The sequence below is a fragment of the Colletotrichum truncatum genome (genome assembly GCF_014235925.2).
Source record: "Colletotrichum truncatum strain CMES1059 chromosome Unknown Contig_0006, whole genome shotgun sequence".
Taxonomy (NCBI): Eukaryota; Fungi; Ascomycota; class Sordariomycetes; order Glomerellales; family Glomerellaceae; genus Colletotrichum; species Colletotrichum truncatum.
Window position 1 is genome coordinate 504,410 of NW_027222403.1, and position 21,334 is coordinate 525,743.

At 50.0% G+C, this 21,334-nt stretch overlaps 6 protein-coding genes across 6 annotated transcripts; 4 read left to right on the top strand and 2 right to left on the bottom strand.

Moving 5' to 3' along the window:
- Positions 1–1,716: 1,716 nt before the first annotated feature.
- On the bottom strand, positions 1,717–2,787 carry CTRU02_209410 (uncharacterized protein; the record flags this gene model as incomplete). The annotated part of the gene is made up of 1 exon (XM_036726755.1): positions 1,717–2,787. The coding sequence occupies one exon, from the start codon at positions 2,785–2,787 to the stop codon at positions 1,717–1,719; it is 1,071 nt and encodes a 356-aa protein (XP_036581464.1).
- Positions 2,788–4,696: 1,909 nt separating this feature from the next.
- On the top strand, positions 4,697–5,614 carry CTRU02_209411 (gibberellin biosynthesis-related protein; the record flags this gene model as incomplete). The annotated part of the gene is made up of 1 exon (XM_036726754.1): positions 4,697–5,614. One exon carries the CDS (start codon positions 4,697–4,699, stop codon positions 5,612–5,614), a length of 918 nt encoding a protein of 305 aa, XP_036581463.1.
- A 337-nt stretch (positions 5,615–5,951) lies between these two features.
- CTRU02_209412 (uncharacterized protein) lies at positions 5,952–7,580 on the top strand (the record flags this gene model as incomplete). Its single annotated transcript, XM_036726753.1, has 2 exons — positions 5,952–6,819; positions 6,868–7,580. The coding sequence occupies 2 exons, from the start codon at positions 5,952–5,954 to the stop codon at positions 7,578–7,580; spliced, it is 1,581 nt and encodes a 526-aa protein (XP_036581462.1).
- Positions 7,581–9,587: 2,007 nt separating this feature from the next.
- Positions 9,588–10,938, top strand: CTRU02_209413 (extracellular aldonolactonase; the record flags this gene model as incomplete). The annotated part of the gene is made up of 3 exons (XM_036726751.1): positions 9,588–9,973; positions 10,082–10,544; positions 10,597–10,938. 3 exons carry the CDS (start codon positions 9,588–9,590, stop codon positions 10,936–10,938), a joined length of 1,191 nt encoding a protein of 396 aa, XP_036581460.1.
- Positions 10,939–11,524: 586 nt separating this feature from the next.
- CTRU02_209414 (mannitol 2-dehydrogenase) lies at positions 11,525–13,039 on the bottom strand (the record flags this gene model as incomplete). The annotated part of the gene is made up of 1 exon (XM_036726750.1): positions 11,525–13,039. One exon carries the CDS (start codon positions 13,037–13,039, stop codon positions 11,525–11,527), a length of 1,515 nt encoding a protein of 504 aa, XP_036581459.1.
- Positions 13,040–16,011: 2,972 nt separating this feature from the next.
- Positions 16,012–16,497, top strand: CTRU02_209415 (reverse transcriptase domain protein; the record flags this gene model as incomplete). Its single annotated transcript, XM_036726749.1, has 1 exon — positions 16,012–16,497. One exon carries the CDS (start codon positions 16,012–16,014, stop codon positions 16,495–16,497), a length of 486 nt encoding a protein of 161 aa, XP_036581458.1.
- Between the last annotated feature and the right edge of the window lie 4,837 nt (positions 16,498–21,334).

The following is a 21,334-nucleotide window of genomic DNA, read 5'->3' on the forward strand; positions in this document are numbered from 1 at the left end:
CTGAGAGTAACCGACGCAAACATCACGAGCACACAGGAATGGATATCTAACTGCTACCTAACCTTGGCAACCGCATAACCGCCCCGTGTGCAAGGGCAGCGAGGCCACGCCGCCGCTATGGATCCAGGCCAACATGCCATTGATAATGAATAATGATTTTATTTCATCTCCGCATTGTGTATGCTTTCTAGGAATAACGATTGGTAAAACTTGTGAGCAGCCAGTGTTGTGTTGGCATATTTTGGGTATCTCCACCACTGATCCGAGGGCGCATTTATTGCGAACATACTGTACCTTTCTTCGTAGTCATCTTCGGCCGATGTTTAGATTTTTATTGCCAACCGGGATCCCCATCAACCTGTTACTGCTAAATTCGGTCCTCCTCTTTACTCTCTTGTGGGCTAGCGATAAGTCTGGAATGTATGACAACGAAACTAGGTGAAGCTGCTTTAACTCCAATCCTCAGCATGAAAGCGATCCAGAAGAGGCAAATCTTTCGGGAAAAAAAACACAAAAAAACGAAAAGGTTCCTTACTCAGGCGATCCCTTGCCATATGTTTCCTATTGCCAGTGATTGTTGCTGTCGACTTGCAAACCCGATCATAGGATTTTCACCCGACATGAACGCCGTGCGCGGCTCGTATGGCTTTCACTCTTCTGAGTTTGCACTTTTTTGCGGGATGATCCTTTGAAATTCATTCGACCAAATATCATGGAGGAGGTAATTCTTTCGTTTGAGTGGATAACGACAAGCATACCTGAGAACCAATGGCATTTATCATGGCATTACCGAAGCCTCTCAGCCATGTTGCTATATTGATATAGCCATTGAGGTTTTTCGAACCGAAGTTGAACGTTCAGAATACGCTTTGCTATCTTTTATCATGGATGGATAAGATAATGAAAACGCGCTCAGATGGCTCTTTGCTGCATGTGTTTTGTTTTTGTTGAACAATTAAGCCGCGGCTGTCGTGAAGTACTTATGCCACATCTATGTAAATGATCATAAAGCGGGCTTTTTATGAAATGAGTATTTACTGTTATACTTTGGCGATAGCTAAAACAAGAACTACCATGCCGTTGATTTGCATGGAACTTATATAGTAGCAATTGCCACAGTTGTGTCAGCCCTCACTATCCCTGTTCGATTTTGTATTAACATAAGAGATCTTAATTTATCTTTGAAGTAGAGCGTTGAGGCATTGAGCCGTTGTTCAAGTCAATGAGACTCATCAAGTGGGATAATGTCTACGCATGTCATTGCGTCCTGCTAGTAAGTGAACAACTCGATAGTACATCCATATTTTCGATTAGAACCATACTCGAGTACTCTGATTATATTTCCGCAGGAATAGAGTCGTCCAGAGGTAGAGACCCTTGTAACTTTCCATGAGAGACCTGCTAGCCGGAATAATATGGTGACTTCGTGCTCATGGTTGTCCAACTTGGAGACAAATGTATACCTGGACTACTTAACAAGATCGAGTGGTATGTAAGGAAAAAAACTGAAACCCGCAAGATTCTATTAACAGCGGAAAAGCACTATAACCAATATCTAGTTTTAGTCTTTGAAAGACGCAGTCAGGCTTCGGCTTATAACCAAAATGTTAAGTGTGTTGAAAACAAATAATGGCCCCATCCATCAATCCATCCATCCCCTTATCTATCCCCTTTCTCCGAACAATACATCAAGGACTTAGCACTTGGATATTTCATTTAACAGAGCAGGCAGACAGGTTCGAGTGGCGACACTCCCCCGACGATTCCTGTGACAACACCAAAAATGTCATTGATTTTGCTGTCGCAGAAAGTTCCACAGAACCCGCCAGAGTTGCAGGTGACTGTCCACTTCACATAAGCTTGAAGTCCAGTGGAGTTCTCGTCGCCCTCGGCATAGTGTCGCACAAGCACGGTGCCCGTCGTGGGGTACTCATAATTATAGTACTTGAACTCGTATCCGGGCTCGCAAAGACCACCGGGTCGGCACTGTCCGTTGTAATGGCCCGTCTGGGTGGCCTTGGTACCTGCTACCGCCGGAGCAACGGCGTCCGTCAGGACCTGAGCGAGCTGGTTCGCCCGGTTGGGCAAGGTGAACAGACAATCGAATTTGATGCTGCAGTCGTTTCCAATCTTGTAGGACTGGTCTTTGCACTGGACGTCCTCCAAAGCGTCGTTGATGTTGCCAAAGGCTGCCTTGGGATCCCAGGCCGCCTCGTCCTTGGTGGTGCCTTGGACTCTGACGGTTACCTGGTCCTTGGACATGGTAAACTTGGACTCGGTGACCTGCTTCTTCACAGGGTCCTGGGCCGCGCCGCCTTCGGGCTCGTGGTAGCAAATGTACGCGGACGTACACTTGGTGCCGTCGCCGAGGTCAAAGACATGCTTGCCATGTTCGGCCCAGCACTTGAAGGCGTGTTCTTCAAACGTGTGCGAGGAGGTTCCGGCGTATGTCTTGGATTCGGCCCAGTCCTTGACGGAGGGGTCGATCCAGATTTTGAAGACGTCGTTGTTGGGGAATTTGACTGACACGCCCGAGGTTCTCCAGGGATAGGAACCGTCCCAGGGCACCTCTGCAATCATTTCGGGCTGGAGCCAGTCGCTGCCTCCGCTGGGGCTGCGCCCTCCAGGATAGTATCCAACCTGTCGAGAGGAAGATTGTCCGCCCGATTCAATACCGCAGTCAGCGAGGATGATTTCCTCTTTTGGGCGATACGCTCGTGGCAGGATTGCCGCTATGGCTTCATGGCCCGCAAGGAGAAAGAAACTAAAGCCGGCTAGGTTTCTCATGATGAATTCGAGAGCTGAATACCTAGGCTGGGTATAATGTGTAGACAACGCTGGATTGTACTTGAAGGCTATGACTTGACTAGATAGTTTGTCATGAGATGTGGCTATCTGTTCTGTCTTTATATCTTTTCTTACATGTAATCTTGACATTCATCTTGTCTGATCTTGTTTTTTGTTCTTTTTTTCCCCCTTCGGATAGCCACCCCCATGGGTTCCAATCTAGTGCGCCCCGAATAATAGCCTATCTAGAGCCATACAAGTTCAATTCTCTGGACCTTTGACAGCTGTTTAACGTGGGTCTTAGACTGTCTGTGCCTGGTATTCTGGGGATAGGTGGGACTACTAGCACTGCCTCGACAAGCTGCTAATTCCTAGCGTACAAGGTACGAGAGCTGCTTCTAGGGCTGAAAGAAATCCATCTACCTAATAGAAAACAGGGGATGTCCTCAAGAGTCATATTTCAGGTGGGTTTTGCCAATCTGTCGAGGTCGCCGACCTGGGCTTGGAGGGCCCACTAGAGTAAACGCGACCCCCTCGGAGGGAGTGGAGGCTGTAGGGCTCACGATGCAGTTGCTTGCAGGAATAGGCGGGGTTGACAGTGGGTGTGTAGTCGCCAAGGTCGCTGTGCATACGGCTGAATATACATGTCAATTAGCTTTCTTGTCCCACAAATACCGACATGCCCTGGTAGACGCCGATATTAAGGGTGTCATACCATTTTGAGGTTATTCTCGGCCGTTCCACCCCCTGGATGCCGTACTAGGCTTCGTGTTGCACCCCTACACACTCCAATTGACTCGTCAGAGGCAAAACAAACATCTTGGTATGGCTTCCAGCAAGTTATTAGGGTGGGCCCGGCTAGTTCGGCTGGCCATGGTTCCCGCTGATGATCTCACCGGTGAATCTGGGATGCTCTTTTCGAACGAACCGGGCCTTAAGCGACATGGAAAAAGAGATTAAGTTACCCGTCAACTCTGGAAATCTCTACCCCGGATGTCGCCGAGCCTCCACCGCCGCTCACGTCGCTCACAAAATGACTGAGGCGAGGTTCACCGCTTACATGGAGTCTTGTTCGGGGAGCATGCAACGTGTGTGTTGCGTTTGACAGATGGATGTATGGCTTTTTACTTCTGTCTGCTCAAATTGCCGGTTCCACAGCTTGCGGCCTTCGTTGTGCTATTCTATTGCCGCAGCGGCGAGATCTCCCACGTTCTACATAGGTAGTGGCAAAGTGTAATGTCTGGGCAGGCTCAATTCTAGTGCCGCACCGATCAACTTGTATCAGGCCTGCAACAACCAAACTTGAATGTCATGCTCATGCTCAAAGTCACCTCATCAGATCTCGACGGCAATATACTTCGTTTGGTAAAACCGAGAGCGTTGAGCTGTCTAAGTGTAACTCTACCGAATATCACATGACATGCCATGCTGGATTTAACAACTCTTTGTGAGATAACCGCCGCCGTTGAGGCTGGAGATAGAATAATCCCGTACCTTTCGGAATTGCACTGAAAAGGCGTCAGCTATCTCCGAACGAGCAGTAGCGAAGAAACAGAGTGACGGAGGACGCAAGCGCGGGAATTTCTTTAAGCCGAAGGATCTGACCATTTACACTTCTGACAACATAACATGTTGGAACTAGTCCTCCTTGGTGGGGGATCTTTCAGAAATGACGAATCAAATTCATCGTGCGTTGTTGAGCATTTGCTTGATCTGTGCAGGCTCGACACGCTGTGTTATTGATACGATAAACATAGATTGACGGGGATCATAGCTTCGTATACAATATCAGTCATTTAAATAAAGCTTACGTCTCCTGTTCATAACGACTATAGCTAAATTTACCATATTTTCACTACAACTAAATATCTCTTAGATCAAGCTTAAATCAAGTATCCAAACAACAACCATGGCACCTTCAGAAACCGAGATTGCATCCATCCTGCAGGCGATGGCGGATGACTTCCGTGGATGGCCACTCGCACCCATCATGCACTTCCCAGACGAAGCCGGTCTGGAATACGAAGACGTCTTCTTCCCGTCTGAAGACGGAGTGGCTCTTGAGGGCTGGTTTATCCCCCGTAAGGGTTCTAAGCGAGTCATCATCGCCAACCATCCGCATTGGTGCAACCGCGCCGGCTTACCCTCCCAACTGGAACCATGGAATGGACTGATGCCAGGCAATGACTTCGAACTCAACTTCATCCCAGACTACAAGATCCTCCACGATGCCGGGTACAACGTTCTTGCCTATGACCTGCGTAACCATGGCCACAGCGGCAGCGGCAACAACGGACTTTTTGGAATTTACGAGTGGCGCGACGTCGTTGGCTCTTTGAAGTACATCCGAAGTCGCCCTGACACAAGCGAAATGTCCATTGGCCTCTTTAGTCGGTGTGCTGGCGCCAATGCATCCTTTGCGGCCATGAGGCGCTGCCCAGAGGTCTTTGAAGGTGTTCACTGCATGATTGCACCTCAACCCTTGTCACCACGTGTAGCTTTTGAGCGAACGTTGGAGATGCTCGGCATCCCAGCGTCTTACATGGAGGATCTTGAGCGCCGTTTCTTCATGAAGACGAGTTACCGTCTTGACCAGCTATCGCCTGTACCTGACGCCAAGCACGTGAGGTTGCCAACTTTTCTGTATCAGGTTCATGATGACCCTGCCACGCGGCCCAGCGATGTGCAGGCGATGTTTGACAATATCCCAGTCTCTGAAAAGAAGCTGCATTGGATTCAGGGAACTACGAAACGCTGGCACGGATACACTTACTTCCAGACAGAGCCAGACCAATTCCTGGATTGGTTCGCACGTTTCATGGATTAAATTAGCCGGGTATTGAGAAGTCTTACTTATAATCGGCCCTGGCTTTCGTTCAACCTCTGTGATCTTTCCGAGTCATCAGGTTGTTGTTAAATAAATGTTAGACTCGCAATACTCAAGCATTATTAGTTAGGCGGCCAGCTCCGCATGTGAGCAACCCAAAAACCAGAGGGGTAAGTGAGTCACTATCGCTTGTGCTGCGCCGCAACTTCCAAGTCTTTCCCTTCTCCTCAGACCAATACCAGCCAGTGACATCTTGCGGGAGTCATCGAAATCTGAGGCTTCCATCGCGCAACCTTTACCATCTAGCCCTCAGTGATCCTTGCCTTTGACACGATCAATGCCATACGAGCCCGGAGTAGATGAGGGCCAACTTATCGCGACCATCGGCCCCCGGTCATTCCTTTTCTTCATCGTTGCTGATGTAGGCGCGCCGGGATCTAAAGGCGGTCACCGTCCTCTCGCCATCACCTACCGGCAAGGCCGGGGCCATGGTCCCGGACGAACAATGGAGAATGGGTGGCAGCGAGTCCGTCAGGTTATTCAGGACTGTGCCCGCGCCGTCGATATCTTGACAATGCCTGGCAACCGTGCCGCCATCGAGGCGGAGCTGTCCATGGCCGTAGCCGAGTACCGCGACGGAGACAATTCGGAGCCGCAACGCGTACAAGTCCCTGATTTGCCACAACCTAGTTTGGACAACCATGCGCCATGGGGTGGCCACCCTAAAGTTTTTGAGCAACCGGAGCAGCTGGAGTCGCCGCCATGGGTGGATTCAAGCGCCATCCGCGAATTCCCGTTCATTTCGTTATGCCTGCGTCTGGCCTTGAACAATGAGGAGGACGACTCCAGAGCTCGTTTCGACCATGTCCAAGAGCGACCGCTCGCCACTATCTTTCCTGGGAATGTGCTCGAGTACGGCGCCGTCGTCATCGACATCTCCGATTTGGATGCCGTGCGGTATGGCATCTTCGGCTCAAGAATCAGGTACGTTGGGGCTAAAGGGTGTAGTTTCGGCGGAACCTGGGGCTGGGATTCCGTGGAGAGCGACTACAGCGGCCCTCCGCCGGTGCTTCACCTGGAGACAGCTCGCGCAAGAACGCCGCTCTCAGCAGGCGCATACATGACCAAGTTTGGTCTCCACGAAACGTCGGACGACCTAGAGCGGCTGAGAAAATACGGCATCGTCGAACGCCGGGCTCTTAACTGTAAGTTGTCGCGTACGCTTAAGCATCATGATGCTAACAAACTATAAGATATCTGGCCGCCTTTAAGAAAGAGTGGCGGCAGCAGTACCCCCGCTCTCCCTATTGACGAGCATGATGCCGCTGTCGAGGTAGTCTCCAGCCTTCTTGATTCTGGGACGTTCGATTTAGAAGCCCACCGCGAGTCCATTATTCTACCTGAATTACAGAGTAGTCTACGAAAGCACCTTATCAAGAATTTCGACAAACTGAAGCCTTCCGGCGCGTCAGCGCAGCTCCTCCGGCTTGCTTACGCCGGATGCTGTCACCTGAATTGGGCGGCCTACCGACATTTATCATACGAGCATACTGCTGCCATTCTCGTCTCGGAGGAATTTCGCAACGCGCAAGCGCTTAGCATCTGTATCGATGGTATGGATGGCCGTCCCACTTCGCTGTTTGAGGCCCTAGCCCAGCACGAGACAATCCGCGACATTTGTTTTCTCCAGGGCCCCTCTCGCGCCAACGACGACAAGTCATCAGACCTATTCTCGCAAATATGCATGTCACCGTTCGCCTCGATTCTCCTCAAATCCAAGAAAACCTTTGTTACTTGCGACTTCTCCGCACCACTTCGACGTGCTGACTGGCCCCGAGACCCGAGCACACGCACACCACTGGACTCTCCTGCCCTGCGTAGCGCACTACCGGTGCAGCCCATGTTCGTCCGGCAGCAGTCCATACCCGAACAAGCAGTAGACGACCAAGACGATATGGATCTGTGATGTTGACCAAGAAGAAGTGAAAGAAAAAGACAGACACATGGTGTTCCGGTCTTGCCACTTCTTTCTGGTTGACATGCTTCTTGAATCGGAACGCTTCGTATCGAGGTTCCTGAAGTATTTGTTTCTTGTTGATACATTCTTGGTGAGCTTCGCCGCGACAACGTCGACCACTTCAAAATGGTACGTCAAGTCCCATCAGTCCTATGCCCGCAGAGAATCTAGCCGTCTCGAGCGATGCAATATGGGTTCCTCTCCGGCCACAGCGGACCCAGGCCCATCACCGAGGGTTGAGTGCTGGCCCCTTTTTGAGTCTCTGGAGCCCGGAAGCTGGGCTGTTGTCGTCTCGCATGAATGGAATACGACGCGGAAAACGAGAAAAGATCTACGGCAATACTTAAGTTGGGGGGCCCGGGTGAATCATGAATAGGGGTTCCTGTTGTGCGGTACGCCTCCCTCTGGGCGCGGCAAGTCATCACTTTGCCCGACGGTGTGGCGGCGGGTATGAGCCTGGAGTAGCGATTCGGGCCTGACTTCGTGGACGTTGTAGGCGGGTTCAAGGCGTTCTCGGGGGAGGCGGCACCAGAAGTGGCTGGTTCCTTAGTCGATGAGCGCGTGAAAGAAATGGTGAGGGTACTGCGCACCAGATGGAAGCTGGGAGAGTGGTCGAACGAAGACCTACCTGCTGGCATGGACCTTCTTACGGTCTTCGACGATGCGGCGGCACGAACGTCTTTAGAGACTTCTTGGCGGACGCGGCGCAAGTAAAGTGAAACCCGGCGATGGCTTTATGAACTCATACCAATGGATTTAGTTGGTACCCAGAGCTGGCAGCACTCCAGCCATCGCTCACGTCCATGCCAAGAGATGAGACGACTTTCCGGTCCTTTGATAACGAAGACATTGCCGACGATGCATATCTCCTCGGAACCCAGAATCTGTTGATTCCTCCGGGCGTCCATCAACTGTTTTACTTGTCAATTACCGATTAAAACTCAAGTTGGATTAATGGATCGCTTGAATAGTGCAGCTGGCGCACTTGATGACGCTGGCGACAACAAGATGTTTCTGGACAGCATGCCATCTTTCATTTTTAGATAATGTAAATATTTATGCCCTGAGCGTGGGTAGTAAATGCACTCAGAATCGAAGGTAGGAATGCAATTGTGAATCTTTCCTATATCTGTTATGTGCCCGTTTTCCTGGAGAGAATGGTATTCCGACCTGATTATAAGTTATGTCACAAACTTAGACTACTAGCTGGTCTGGAGCACATGATTTAGACTAAAAACACCAAACAGAGCATAATGTTTACTTGAAACAAGAGAGAAGGCAAACTTTCTTCCTTTCTGATTATGATCCAAGGAGCCAACTCTTTTCTGAGTTGCTCTTTATTTGACTGGTGCTGAGAGTTTGGTTTGTCAAAGGCGCTCATGAGTGGGCGTTTATTTCTCTTTCCCTCGTTGTTCTATACAGCGGATTTTCGGACTCCGAAATCAAGGCAGCTGTGAGGACCGTTATAGCTGCTATTAATATAGATCGGCGCCAGGTGTGAAGTTGATGGTTTACGGGGGTGAGGGACTAGTGTGGGATGCCGTTTCTACCATTGGTTTGGGTCAAACTTGACTTTCAAGTCATCTGGTGTAACCCCTCACCACAACGGCTGCCAAGTCTCTCCTGTCCCAAACCTTATCCGTAAACCCCTGCCAAGAAAGCAGACGAACAGTTTAGTAGCGCGTTCTAAGCTTTCTCTAGGTGGTCATTAGCAATTTCTCATTTCATGGAGGGGGCCCGACTAAACAATGTGTCTAATTAATAGGTGGAAAATCCGGTTATTGTTCAAGGGTATCCCGACCCCGCACGGAAAACGAGCTCGGCGCAGGGCCTGGGGTTACATTTCCGACATGGCTTGGATGAACTCATAAATAACGGGTGATTTCCAAATGATGAGAATCAGCTTGATGGTTCACGCTTGGACTCATTTTGTGTGCAAAAAAAGAATCGACGGCCATGTTGTCTCTCAACAAGATCACCCCTGCGTGGCTCCTTGCCGTCATGGCGGTCCAGCCGGTATCGTCAACTCTGCTCTATGCCGCCTCTCACGCAGGAACTGTCACGACCCTTGACCTCAAGACCTCAGAATCCGGGGCAACTTTGGAGGCAATTGCATCGACGACGGAATGTGCGGCCAATCCTTCGTGGCTTACCCTGGATCAGTCAAAGTCTTTGCTTTACTGCGCAGACAGAGGTATCAACAACCCCAACGGAACGCTCTTCTCTTTCAAGAAGTCCGAGGGCGGAATTCTTTCACCTCTCGGCAAATTGGGCACCATCAAGGGCGCTGTCAGTTCGGTTGTTTTTGGCAAGGATAACGGCGGAATCGCGTTGGCGTCTTAGTAAGTCAATTAGATTAACCCCGGCAGAATTCCCACTTCAGGCCCCGAGACCGGTGCAGGTAAAGTGGGAAACCGACTGATTCAATGACTAACAAACCGATCTTGTAGCCCAGCATCCTCTTTCGAGGTCTTCTCCGTGGCTGATCCCACCGATATCAAGCGGCTGCAGTCTTGGACTTACACTCTGGACCAACCGGGCCCTAAGCCCGCGCAGGCTGCCCCGCATCCCCACGAAGCCATCGTGGACCCCACGGGGGAGTACGTCCTAGTGCCGGATCTGGGAGCTGACTTAGTGCGGGTGTTCCAAATTAACCACGAGACTTACCAATTGACGCCCATTGCTCCTCTTCAAGCGGCAGTTGGCAGCGGTCCCAGACACGCTAGGTTTCTTGTCGCCGGAGAGAAGACGTTCTTCTTCCTCCTTGCGGAGCTTGATAACATCATTACTTCTTACGAGGTCAAGTACAACTGCAACAAGACTCTGAGCTTCGAAAAAGTCTTTTCCGTCGGTACTCACGGACCGGACAACGTCGTCCCTGCTGGAGCGTCCGCGGCCGAAGTCCACGTATCTGTAAGTGTTTACAAGAGCTTGGCTCGAATGCACTTTGCTAATTTGTAAACAGCCTGATTCCAAGTACTTGATCATCTCATCTCGCGGCGTGAACACTTTCAAGATTCCCAACTTCGACCCTAACAACAGCACTCAGATTGTCTCTGACGCCATGGCTACATTTGCCATTGACCACGAGACAGGCCACTTGAACTTCACTCAACTGCATCCTTCCGGTGGCAGATTCCCCCGTCAGTTCTCCATCAACAAGGCCGGCGACCAGGTTGCTGTAGGACTTCAGCAAGATGGCCGTGTGGTTGTCATTGAGCGAGACGTGGAGACTGGTCTTCTGAAGGACTTTATTGCAAACATCTCCATCACTGGCGAGGTTGTTTGCGTCATTTACGACGAGTAAACGACACGATAGACTTTGCATTGGGGCTAGCCTAGGCTGCGGAAAGCAGCTATTTTTTTTTCATGGATAGAACGACTACCCTTGTCGCGACGGGCTGACTTCCTGCCCATCATGAATGATGATACCCAAGCAGATAGATGCATTAATCAATCAAACAATTGACAAGCGATATTTTAAGCATGGCTTTTGGTGCCGGAGTTTTTCTTTCGTTTGGCAGCCCGAGTAGGGTCATATCCGAACATACTGATGTAGCTTGTTGTGCTGTCAACGTTCAATATGTATTGTCAAAGTCAAAAAAGTCATTAAAACCTATGGTACCTATCCACATAATTCTCGACAGCTTAATCTGCCGCTTTATCACCAAACCAACGAGCTTGTCAGCAGTAACTGAATTTCACTTCGAATATTCACAGACCAAATGGCTCGTAACGATAGATGATGACGACATTCGCCTATATTAATTCTATCAATGTTCCCTCATAATCGCTCCCTCTAAATGTCTATCACATCTATACATACTCATGAATACATTAAAAAACCCACGTGCTAAAACAATTCCACAAACTCATCATATCCCTGACGTCTTTTAGTTGACGTACTTGGGAAGAGTTGCCATAACGCCGTCCTTGGAAATAAGCTCCATAGCCTTGGAGACTTCGTCGATGAAGCGCTGGTCGCCACGAAGATCGTCGCCGAACAGAACCTTGAGGCTGAGAAGAGGGCGGGGGTCATTGCCGCCTTCCTTCGCCAAAGCCTGCAACTCCTCCCGCATCGGGTCATCAACTTCGAACGAGTTGCCCTCGTCGTCGACGCCGTTGATGTAGCGGAACCAAGCACCGGCAACGAAGCACAGACGGCGGAAAGGACCAGTCACCCAGATCTGCTCGGCAATGGAAGGCATGATGAACTGGGGAATCTTGCCCGAGGCGCCCAGCGCAACACGGGGAATTCCGTCCATGATGGTAGGGTTGGAGAAGCGCTCCATGAGCGTGTTGCAGTACTCGTCAATGTCGACGCCGGGGATCTCGGGGAGAAGGGGCTTGACCTCCTCCTGCATCATCTGCCAAATGAACTTGCGGTAGACGGGGTGCTCCATGACCTCGTGGACGTACTTGAAGCCGGCAAGCTGTCCCGCGTAAGCCATGGCGGAGTGGCTGGCGTTCAGCAGACGGAGCTTGTGCTTCTCAAACTGCTCTACCTCGTGCACGCCCTTGACGACCTGAACGCCGACCTTCTCGAAGGGCGGGCGGCCGTCGCTGAACTGGTCCTCGACGACCCACTGCATGAAGGGCTCGGTGACGACGGGCCATGCGTCCTCGATGCCGAAGTTGTCCGCCAGCGACTTGATGTCGTTTTGAGAGGTGCTGGGGGTGATGCGGTCGACCATTGCATTGGGAAAAGCGCCCTCTTCCGAGATCCACTTGGCGACATCCGGGTTGCGGAGACGCGCGAACGACGTCAGCATGTGGCGGGTGATGGAGCCGTTCTTCTGCATGTTGTCGCAAGACAAAACGGTGAAGGGCTTGAGTCCCTGCGCGTGGCGTCTGGCGAGCGCAGCGTACAGGAAGCCAAAGGTGCTGACGGGGTCGTTCTCGTTGGCCAAGTCGTGCTGGATATCGGGGTGCTCAGCCTGCAGCTCGTGGGTGTTTTCATTGTAGTAGTAGCCGCTCTCCGTGATGGTCAGGGACACGATGTGAGTGTCCGGGTGAGCCATCTTGGCAATGACAGCCTCGCGGTCATCGGGCGCGAAGAGGAATGAGTTGATGCTGCCGACGATGTTGGCGAAGCTGCCCTTGGCCGAGCGCTCGATGACGGTGTACAGATGGTCCTGAGCGCTCAGGACATCGCGCATGGCGGCATCGTTGGGTCGGAGACCGACACCGCAGATTGCCCAGTCGCGCTGGCCGTGCTTCTGAATCAAATGGTCGATGTAGACGGCCAAATGAGCTCTGTGGAAGCCGCCAACGCCGACGTGGACGATTCCCTCCTTTACGCCATTACGGTCGTAGGTAGGGGCTTTCACCCTTTGTTCTCCCTGCTGCGAAGAAATCAAAGGCAAGTTGTTGCTAGTAAGCTTGAGGGTTTCTGTGCTGTGAGGCATTCTAGTCGAAAATGAAAAGAGGTGATGATGATGAGGACGTGCTAGGGGAATTAGGGAAAGGCTACGAGTGTTGTGGTCTGAATGATCAAGATTACAGTTCACCGCTGGTTACCCCTGAGGCCGGCCGCGTTTTCTAAGATAGATCGGAATAAGTTCGGCCACAGAGATTTCGAAGCACGTTCCACGTTGTTGAGAAAAATCAAGCCTCGATGGATCCATTGTGGTGGCGGCGGAGGGTCCGTCTAAGAATAAACTGGGCCCGGGTGGCGTTCCTTGAGATTTTGGGACCGGCTAGGCACTTTAAACTGGGACAAGAGGCGGTCTAGCTCATCAACCCAGGCATATAGTGGAGTTTTCAAATTCGCATTATGACGCAAGGATGGGATAGGCATGGGTCAGCATACTGATAAGGCCTGGGCGACTATGACTCGGGAGAACCATGTTGAGCGCTACAGAATCTGCGCAGCGTGGCCGGTTAGCAGGCCGCAAAGAACCTTGGAAATCTCAGGAACATGCTCGACCTGTGAACATGTCCGTTGCCGCTCTGAACGACCGCCCGGGCTAAATCATGCTATTCGTTTTGTGCCCGTTGAGATGGGCGATCCAAATTATTCGAGACACTCAATGAAACAGAGTTTTCGCTTACACGGGTATGTCTGATATGTCCGAAAGTATATTGGGCTGTCAAAAGGTCACGAGGCGGTCAAGACCTGGGCATTGTAACCAGATGATAGGTAGTCTAGAACAATATTTGCTTTCTCCCAACTTCCGGCTCCCTTAAGGTCACATTCCGGTGTTGATCGTCGTCTGAAAATTAAGCGGGTCGTGATCTACGGTGAACTGTTTGGGAACGCGAAACTTCCCAAAAGTTCATAGCACACTCGAGATTTCCAGGTGGATATGAACGGGAGAGGGAACAAGAAGCCAATGCAAGTCGCAGGTTTCGGGTAATGTCAGAACAACTTGGACCATCGGTTCGCCGAACTGCTTAGGAACCTGAGTTGCCAACAGAACACACAAATGACCAGCCAGGGCAATCGTGGCATACTCACTCGAATGTGCTAAAGACTAGAGAGCTCCTCCACTCCTGCTGTTTCAGCATTTGGATGTTTACGAGCGTTAGTTTGGGGCTACAAACATGATGGTTAATTGTGGTTTCTTGCGACAACTTCCCAGTTCATCCTCGAAGGCGCCGACTCTATCCCCCAATGTTTTAGAATTGCTTACCTGAGAAGGCTGCAAAGAAACAGTCCTTTTTGAAGTTATTCTCGGCACAGAATTGTCACGCGACGTCTAATGTGCGACAATAAGAGCCGGCACATGACCATGAAATTTCTCATTGCATTGAGGTCGTTTAATGAAGTTCCTTTGCCGCCCGCAGCTTCGAAGCACGTGAGGGAAACGCTGTCTCAACCTCGTAATTGTTTATGTGTAGTATTGAGACATCATAGCCACTCTTTCCTGCGTGTCAGCCAAATACACGTAATGTGGAAGTTGAAGTTGTTGCCATATTTTCTTGTGTCTTCAATTGCCTAACTGTTCGCTTTCTTTAATTAGAGGATTTCTATGGCAACTACTCTATGGAAGCTCAACAGTAAATACAAGGACATTAAATCAGATTCTGTTTCTTCGACGACAACATGTGAGAAAGGTTGTTGGTCGTGGTAGTGGAATGAAATAGTGAAGTTCAGAGGTATGCATGTCGTCTATCAGCTACTGGACAGTGTCAAACCGGCCACATTTGTGTAAACAACCAAACGGAGAGATTGCACTTTGGTATTATAATGGGTCGCCAGAGCAGAGGCGTCTGCCATGCCTTCAGACACAAGACTGCAATAAAACCAATTCAGAGCAATAATCAGTGGGTCATTAAGTCGGTTCTCACTACCATACCACAGAGCTCTTTGCTAAATTAAGTATCTAACAGTAGGTAAGACACGCGCTTAAAGTTAGGGTGGGAATTGAAGATGAAGAGAAATAGAAATACAACTTGATTAGATCGAATTTATCCCAAGCCTTCATTTGAAGTAATCTTCTCATGACAGGTACAGTTGACCACTATACGAGTGGGCCATGTAGTATGAAATAGGATCACGAAGTTATTGAAGGCTGTCACTGCTGAAGAGGATCATAGAACTGCAACCTTGGCTTAACGTCCCCGTTCCCTAGGTGAAGTAGGACCAATTAGGGTTGCATTTCCCTTGACTAAGGTAGGAAGTTAAGACGCTTCTGTTTTATCTCTTTCGACAATTCTGCTGATTCAATGCGGTTTTTGGGCTTTATGGGACGACTTTGACGAACTTGACACTGCATTGTAATCAGGCTGTATACTTGATAAGTGTCAGCTGACGGTCCGGAGCAATTTATTTCTCACCCAACCCACCTTCATTTCCCATTTCGGCTCATGTTTACCCCTCATCTGTTACGACCCGTTGGACATGGTCGCCAACACGACCCCGCCTGGATCCCGGCGGCTAACGCAGGGCATATGTAACCCAGCCGGACAGGTGTAACCAGGGATCCTCGGAACGGAAGAACTATGGACAAGTCACGTGGCCTCGGGGATAACGCGGGGTAAGGACAACCCGGGCTGGATATGTTGGATATGTCAAATATCCAACATAGCCAAGATAAGGAGGACCGTTCAGGACTTGTATATAGGATGGACTCGAGCCGGGCTCGAGGACAGACTTCCATAGCTCTTCAGCAATCAACTTTGTGATTACCCTAACCGGTACTTTCAGCTATACCTAAGTGACGACTACTCTACGACTCTTGTTGAGGCCTTGACTGATCACCAAGACCTTTGAAGATCTACGATCTATTCGACCAGGACCACGGAACGACTGTTACTACTCTCAATCCCTGGCTTACTGTTAACACAAACCCACTGTCAGTTAGCTGGCCGTAACACTTTGATTGCTCCTGTTCAGTAAGTCACCTTTTGAGAACTACTAAACAGTATAGACAAGATGTCTTCTCGCGCTTCTGCCAAATCACCCACTCCAGGATCCTCATCCTCTTCGCGCAACCAGCCTCAGAGCCTCGCGCAGGAGCCCGCCAACACTGAGGACTTCGACATGCCGGACCTTAAGTACGACTCCGATGGAGATGGCTCTTTCACCAAGGAAAGCTACGATAAGCTCCGACGCATAATCCAGAAACAAGAAGCCGAGACAAAAGACATGCAGAAAATCGTCAACGAAAACCGACAAGCAATGGAAAACCTCAACGAGCAACTCCAGCACGCTGGACAGGCCTACAAGAAGCTGGAAGAAGACATCAAGGGGGACGCCAACCTCCGGAAGATCCAGGAACTCCAGGGGGAAATCACCACCCTCCGGGCCGCCGCCAACATCGTCACCACGCCCGTCCACGGAGGACGACAAAAGCTCAAGCTCAGTGCGCCTGTCACCTACGACGGAACCCCCGGGACCCTCAAAGGATTCCTGATTTAGGTCAAAAATTACTAGAACTTTCACCACGGAGATTTCACTAACGAGACCGAAAAAATAGTACACGCAGCCACCTACCTCCGAGGAAAGGCCCTCAAGTGGTTTGAACCAATCCAGGAAGAGTACCTAAAATGCGAGACCCTCGACGAGTGCACTACCGAGACCCGCGATATCTACGCCAATTTTAAAGGATTCGAGGATACGCTCAGGTCACTCTTCCAAGACCCCGACGAAAAGCGACAAGCCGAACGAGATCTGGCATAACTTAAGCAGACTAAGTCTGCTAAAGACTACTCCGCTAATTTCCGACAACTCAGCGTTCAACTCGACCTTACCGAGGAAACCAAGATCTTCATGTTCTATCAAGGACTAAAGGACGAAGTCAAGGACGAGATCATCAAGATTGATCGACCTGACGACTTTCTCTAGTACGCCGAACTCGCTATCAAAATCGACAACCGGCTTTTCGAACGACGAAAGGAAAGAGGCGAAAAACGACAAAACCCCAACTCAGGACGCAAGTACCAGTGGCAGCCTCAGCACCAGTTCAACAACCAGCGAAACGACAATAGACCCCGTAACAACTAGAACAACCCCCGACAAAGTACTGCCTATGGTTACCACAGTAGACCAATGGACCTTAGTGCTATACAGAGAAACGATAAAAAGAACGACAGTTGGAAGAAAGACAGACAGTGCTATAACTGCTAGAAGATTGGATACCTAGCATACGAATGTAGGTTACCTAAGAAGGAACGCTTCCAACCGGTACTAGAGAAACGACAAGCAAGTATCGCTACAAAGACGATCCCTCATAAACAACTTAATTAGACCACCTGCTTCGATAACAACTGCCATATCCACTCTAGCAGTAAGGAACACGCAGGATGGTACCCCCAGAAACCTCAAGAACGATCTGGTTACGACACTACCAACGTACCTAAACAGACCCTCGCTGCGGGATATAGAAGCAACAGCAAAATCGAGCGCAAGACAATCGAACGGCTCGACAGTATGAACGACAACGAGGAATTAGAACAAGACAATCAGCGAAGGCTGAGCCTCCTCTACGCAGGACGACAAGCCTACCTGCAGCGGATTCAACAGGACTCACAAAACCCTATGTGGCAACGACAACTCGGTGCGCTGGACGCACATATCGAACGACGACAACATGCACAAGGAGATCCCGCACGGATCCGCCAGATCAACCAAGAACTGGAAGAACAGGTCGAATCAGAAACGACCAAGAACACCCCCAACGACTCGGAAACACCTCGCGATGTTGCCCGTCAACATGCCCAACTGGAAGTCGCCTTTGAAGTCGCTTCAGTCGACGACACCAGCTCTGGAGAGGACTCTGACGAAGAAATACAGTGGTATCACTGCTACCAAGACCAGCGCCGAGTCCACTATATCAAGAAAGACGAAGCATGGAAGAAACAGCAAGAAAACGACGAACAAGGAACGGACAAGCAGTCAAAAAACTAGACTCGCCTACCGAAGACAAGGGACAACGACAGGCAGTCCAGACAAGGTCCCTATATAGCGCAACGACGCCCACGACACAACGACACGAGCATGTACAAGTCTAAATACAGCTCAACGGAAGAACAGCTACCGCCATGATCGACAGCGGAGCCCAAGGAAACTTCATATCACCAAGAACGGTGAATGAAAGAAAGATAACCTGGAAAAGAAAAGCAGCCGAAGACTGCTACGAACTCAGCACCGTTGAAGGAGAACAAGTCCAGTACGGCGGAGGACGCATTGCTATAGAGACAGCGCAACTCCCTTTGCAGATCCATGGCCGGAATGAGCGACTGAACTTCGATATTACGGAGATAGGAGACAAGTACGATGTCATCCTTGGAAGACCATAGTTATACGACAGTAACCCACGGATAGATTGGAGAACAGGCCAACTCCATTGGGACCAGGATTCAGTCACTGAGAAGCAACCACGGAACGGTGCCTCAAACGAACCTCTCAAGACTCCTGAAGCGAAGAGATTTCTAGCATACCTACGGATCAAGGATGCAAACGCCAGGACGTTATCAGCAACAGACATCGGCAAGGAAGACCGACTTCTGTCTATCCCAGAAGAATACCGGCAATACCAGAAGCTATTCGCCGAAGAACTCGAGACCGGACTCCCGGAACACAGCAACTACGACCACGAGATACCCCTTAAGGAAGGGAAGGAGCCAAAGCTAGAAGCAATCTACGGACTCAACCAGAAAGAAATAGAAGCACTCGACGCTTACCTCGAAGAAAATCTACAGAAGGGATACATCAGACCCTCCACATCACCAGCAGGATACCCAATCCTGTTCGTACCAAAAAAGAACGGCAAACTACGACTCTGCGTCGACTACCGGAAACTCAACGACATTACGATCAAGAACTGCTACCCACTACCGCTCATCTCCGAATTACGAGATCTACTGCACGGAGCCCAGTGGTTTACAGCACTCGACCTAAAAGGAGCCTATAACCTGATCCGGATGAAATCAGGTGAAGAATGGAAGACAGCGTTTCGAACACGCCGAGGACATTACGAGTACCTTGTGATGCCCTTCGGACTTACCAACGCACCCGCGACATTCCAGACGATGATCAACCACGTCTTACGAGAATACCTCGATATGTTCGTCGTAGTTTATCTCGACGACATCCTAATCTTCTCCAAGACTCTGGAAGACTACAAAAAGCACGTACATCAAGTGCTACGGAAACTACAAGACGCCAAACTCCTAGTGGAACCAGAAAAAAGCAAATTCCACACCCAAGAAGTCGAATTCCTAGGCTTTACGATAGCCCCTGGAATCCTCAAGATGTCTAAAGACAAAGTCGCAGCAGTACGAGACTGGCCAACACCACAAAACGTCAAGGATGTGCAATCCTTCATCGGATACGTGAACTATTACCGACGATTCCTAGAAGGATACTCAGACAAAAACGACCCCCTCACGAGACTTTCGAAGAAAGATATCCCATGGCAATGGGAAAAGGAACAAGACCAAGCTTTTAACGAGATCAAACGACAAGTCACATCGGAACCAATACTTGTTATACCAAACCCCGAGAAACCATTCGAAGTCGAGACCGACTCCTCAGACTACGCTATAGGAGGACAACTAGGCCAACGAGACGACGAAGGACGACTACACCCTTGCGCCTTCTTCTCACGCAAGTTACACGGCCCAGAACTCAACTACCAGATACACGACAAGGAACTTATGGCAATTATCGAGGCATTCAAAGAATGGAGACCGCAACTCTCAGGGACCAAGTACGAGGTCAAAGTATACACCGACCACAAGAACCTCGCACACTTCACCACATCGAAAGATCTCAACAAACGACAAATTCGATGGTCCGAATTCTTGTCAGAATTCAATTTCAGAATCATCTACCGGAAGGGCAAGGAGAACGGCAGGGCCGACGCCCTCAGCCGACGACCGGACCACGAGGTCCAGGTACCTAAGGAAACCCGAGTTATCCTCAAAACAGACAAAAACGGAGACCTTGTGCCAGCAGCCAGACTCTTAATGATGGCCAGAAGAGACAGTACCAGCACGCCTGGAAGGATGTCTCCTGAAGCCATTAGGGAGATATACTCCGCACCCGCACACGGTCACCAAGGCGTAACTAAGACATGGAAACGCATCCGCCAACACTACGACAAAACGGCTACACGACAAGAAGTATCTTTAGCGATTAAGGACTGTAAGGTTTGTGCGAAAAGCAAACCCAGCCGACATCAGCCTTATGGAAAGATACAGCCACTCCCAGTACCGCAAACCGCATGGGAATCTATCTCGCTGGACTTCGTCACCAAACTACCCAAGTCCCGAGAACCAATGACCAACGTCTACTACGACAGTGTCCTCGTCATCGTCGACAGACTCACGAAGTATTCGTACTTCATCCCGTACATAGAGTCTAGCACTGCAGAAGACCTCGCCTACAAGTTTCTGCAGGTGATCGTAAGCCAACACGGAATGCCGAAGGAAATCGTATCCGACAGAGACAAGCTGTTCACTTCCAAGTTTTGGAGATCCCTGATCTCGCAGCTAGGATCCGACCACAAGATGTCCACCGCTTTCCATCCGCAAACCGATGGCCAGACAGAACGAATCAATCAGATCATGGAAACCTACCTACGCTGCTACGTCAACTATCAGCAAGACAACTGGGTTCAACTGCTACCTATGGCCCAGTTCGCCTACAACAGCGCAGTAGGAGAAAGTATAAAAGAATCACCATTCTATCTGAACTATGGATTCAACCCAACAGCCTACGGACAACCTCGACAAGGCCCAGCAGCTCTGAAAGCTGTGGCAGACATCAACAGACTTAAGGAGATCCAGCAGGAACTCCCCAGAGACCTCGAATTTGTGCGCGAACGCATGCGCAAATACGCCAACAAATCAAGAGTTAAGGGACCAACTCTAAAGGAGGGGGATAGTGTATACCTTCTCCGCCGCAACATCAAAACAAAACGACCAAGCGATAAGTTGGACTTCAAGAAACTTAGACCCTTTGAAATTACGAAGAAGGTATCCAACGTCAACTTTAAACTCGTACTACCCGACAGCATGAAGTATCATCCAGTCTTTCACATTTCACTTCTCGAATCAGCACCAAAGGGATCGTACACTACGGACTATATCGAAGTAGATCCCGAACAAGAATACGAAGTCGAACGGATAATCGATCACATCGAAGAACAAAAAAGTATCCGCTACCTTGTCAAGTGGAAAGGATACGGACACGAAGACAACACATGGGAACCACCTCAGAGCCTCGAAAACGCACAGGAAGAACTCGGACG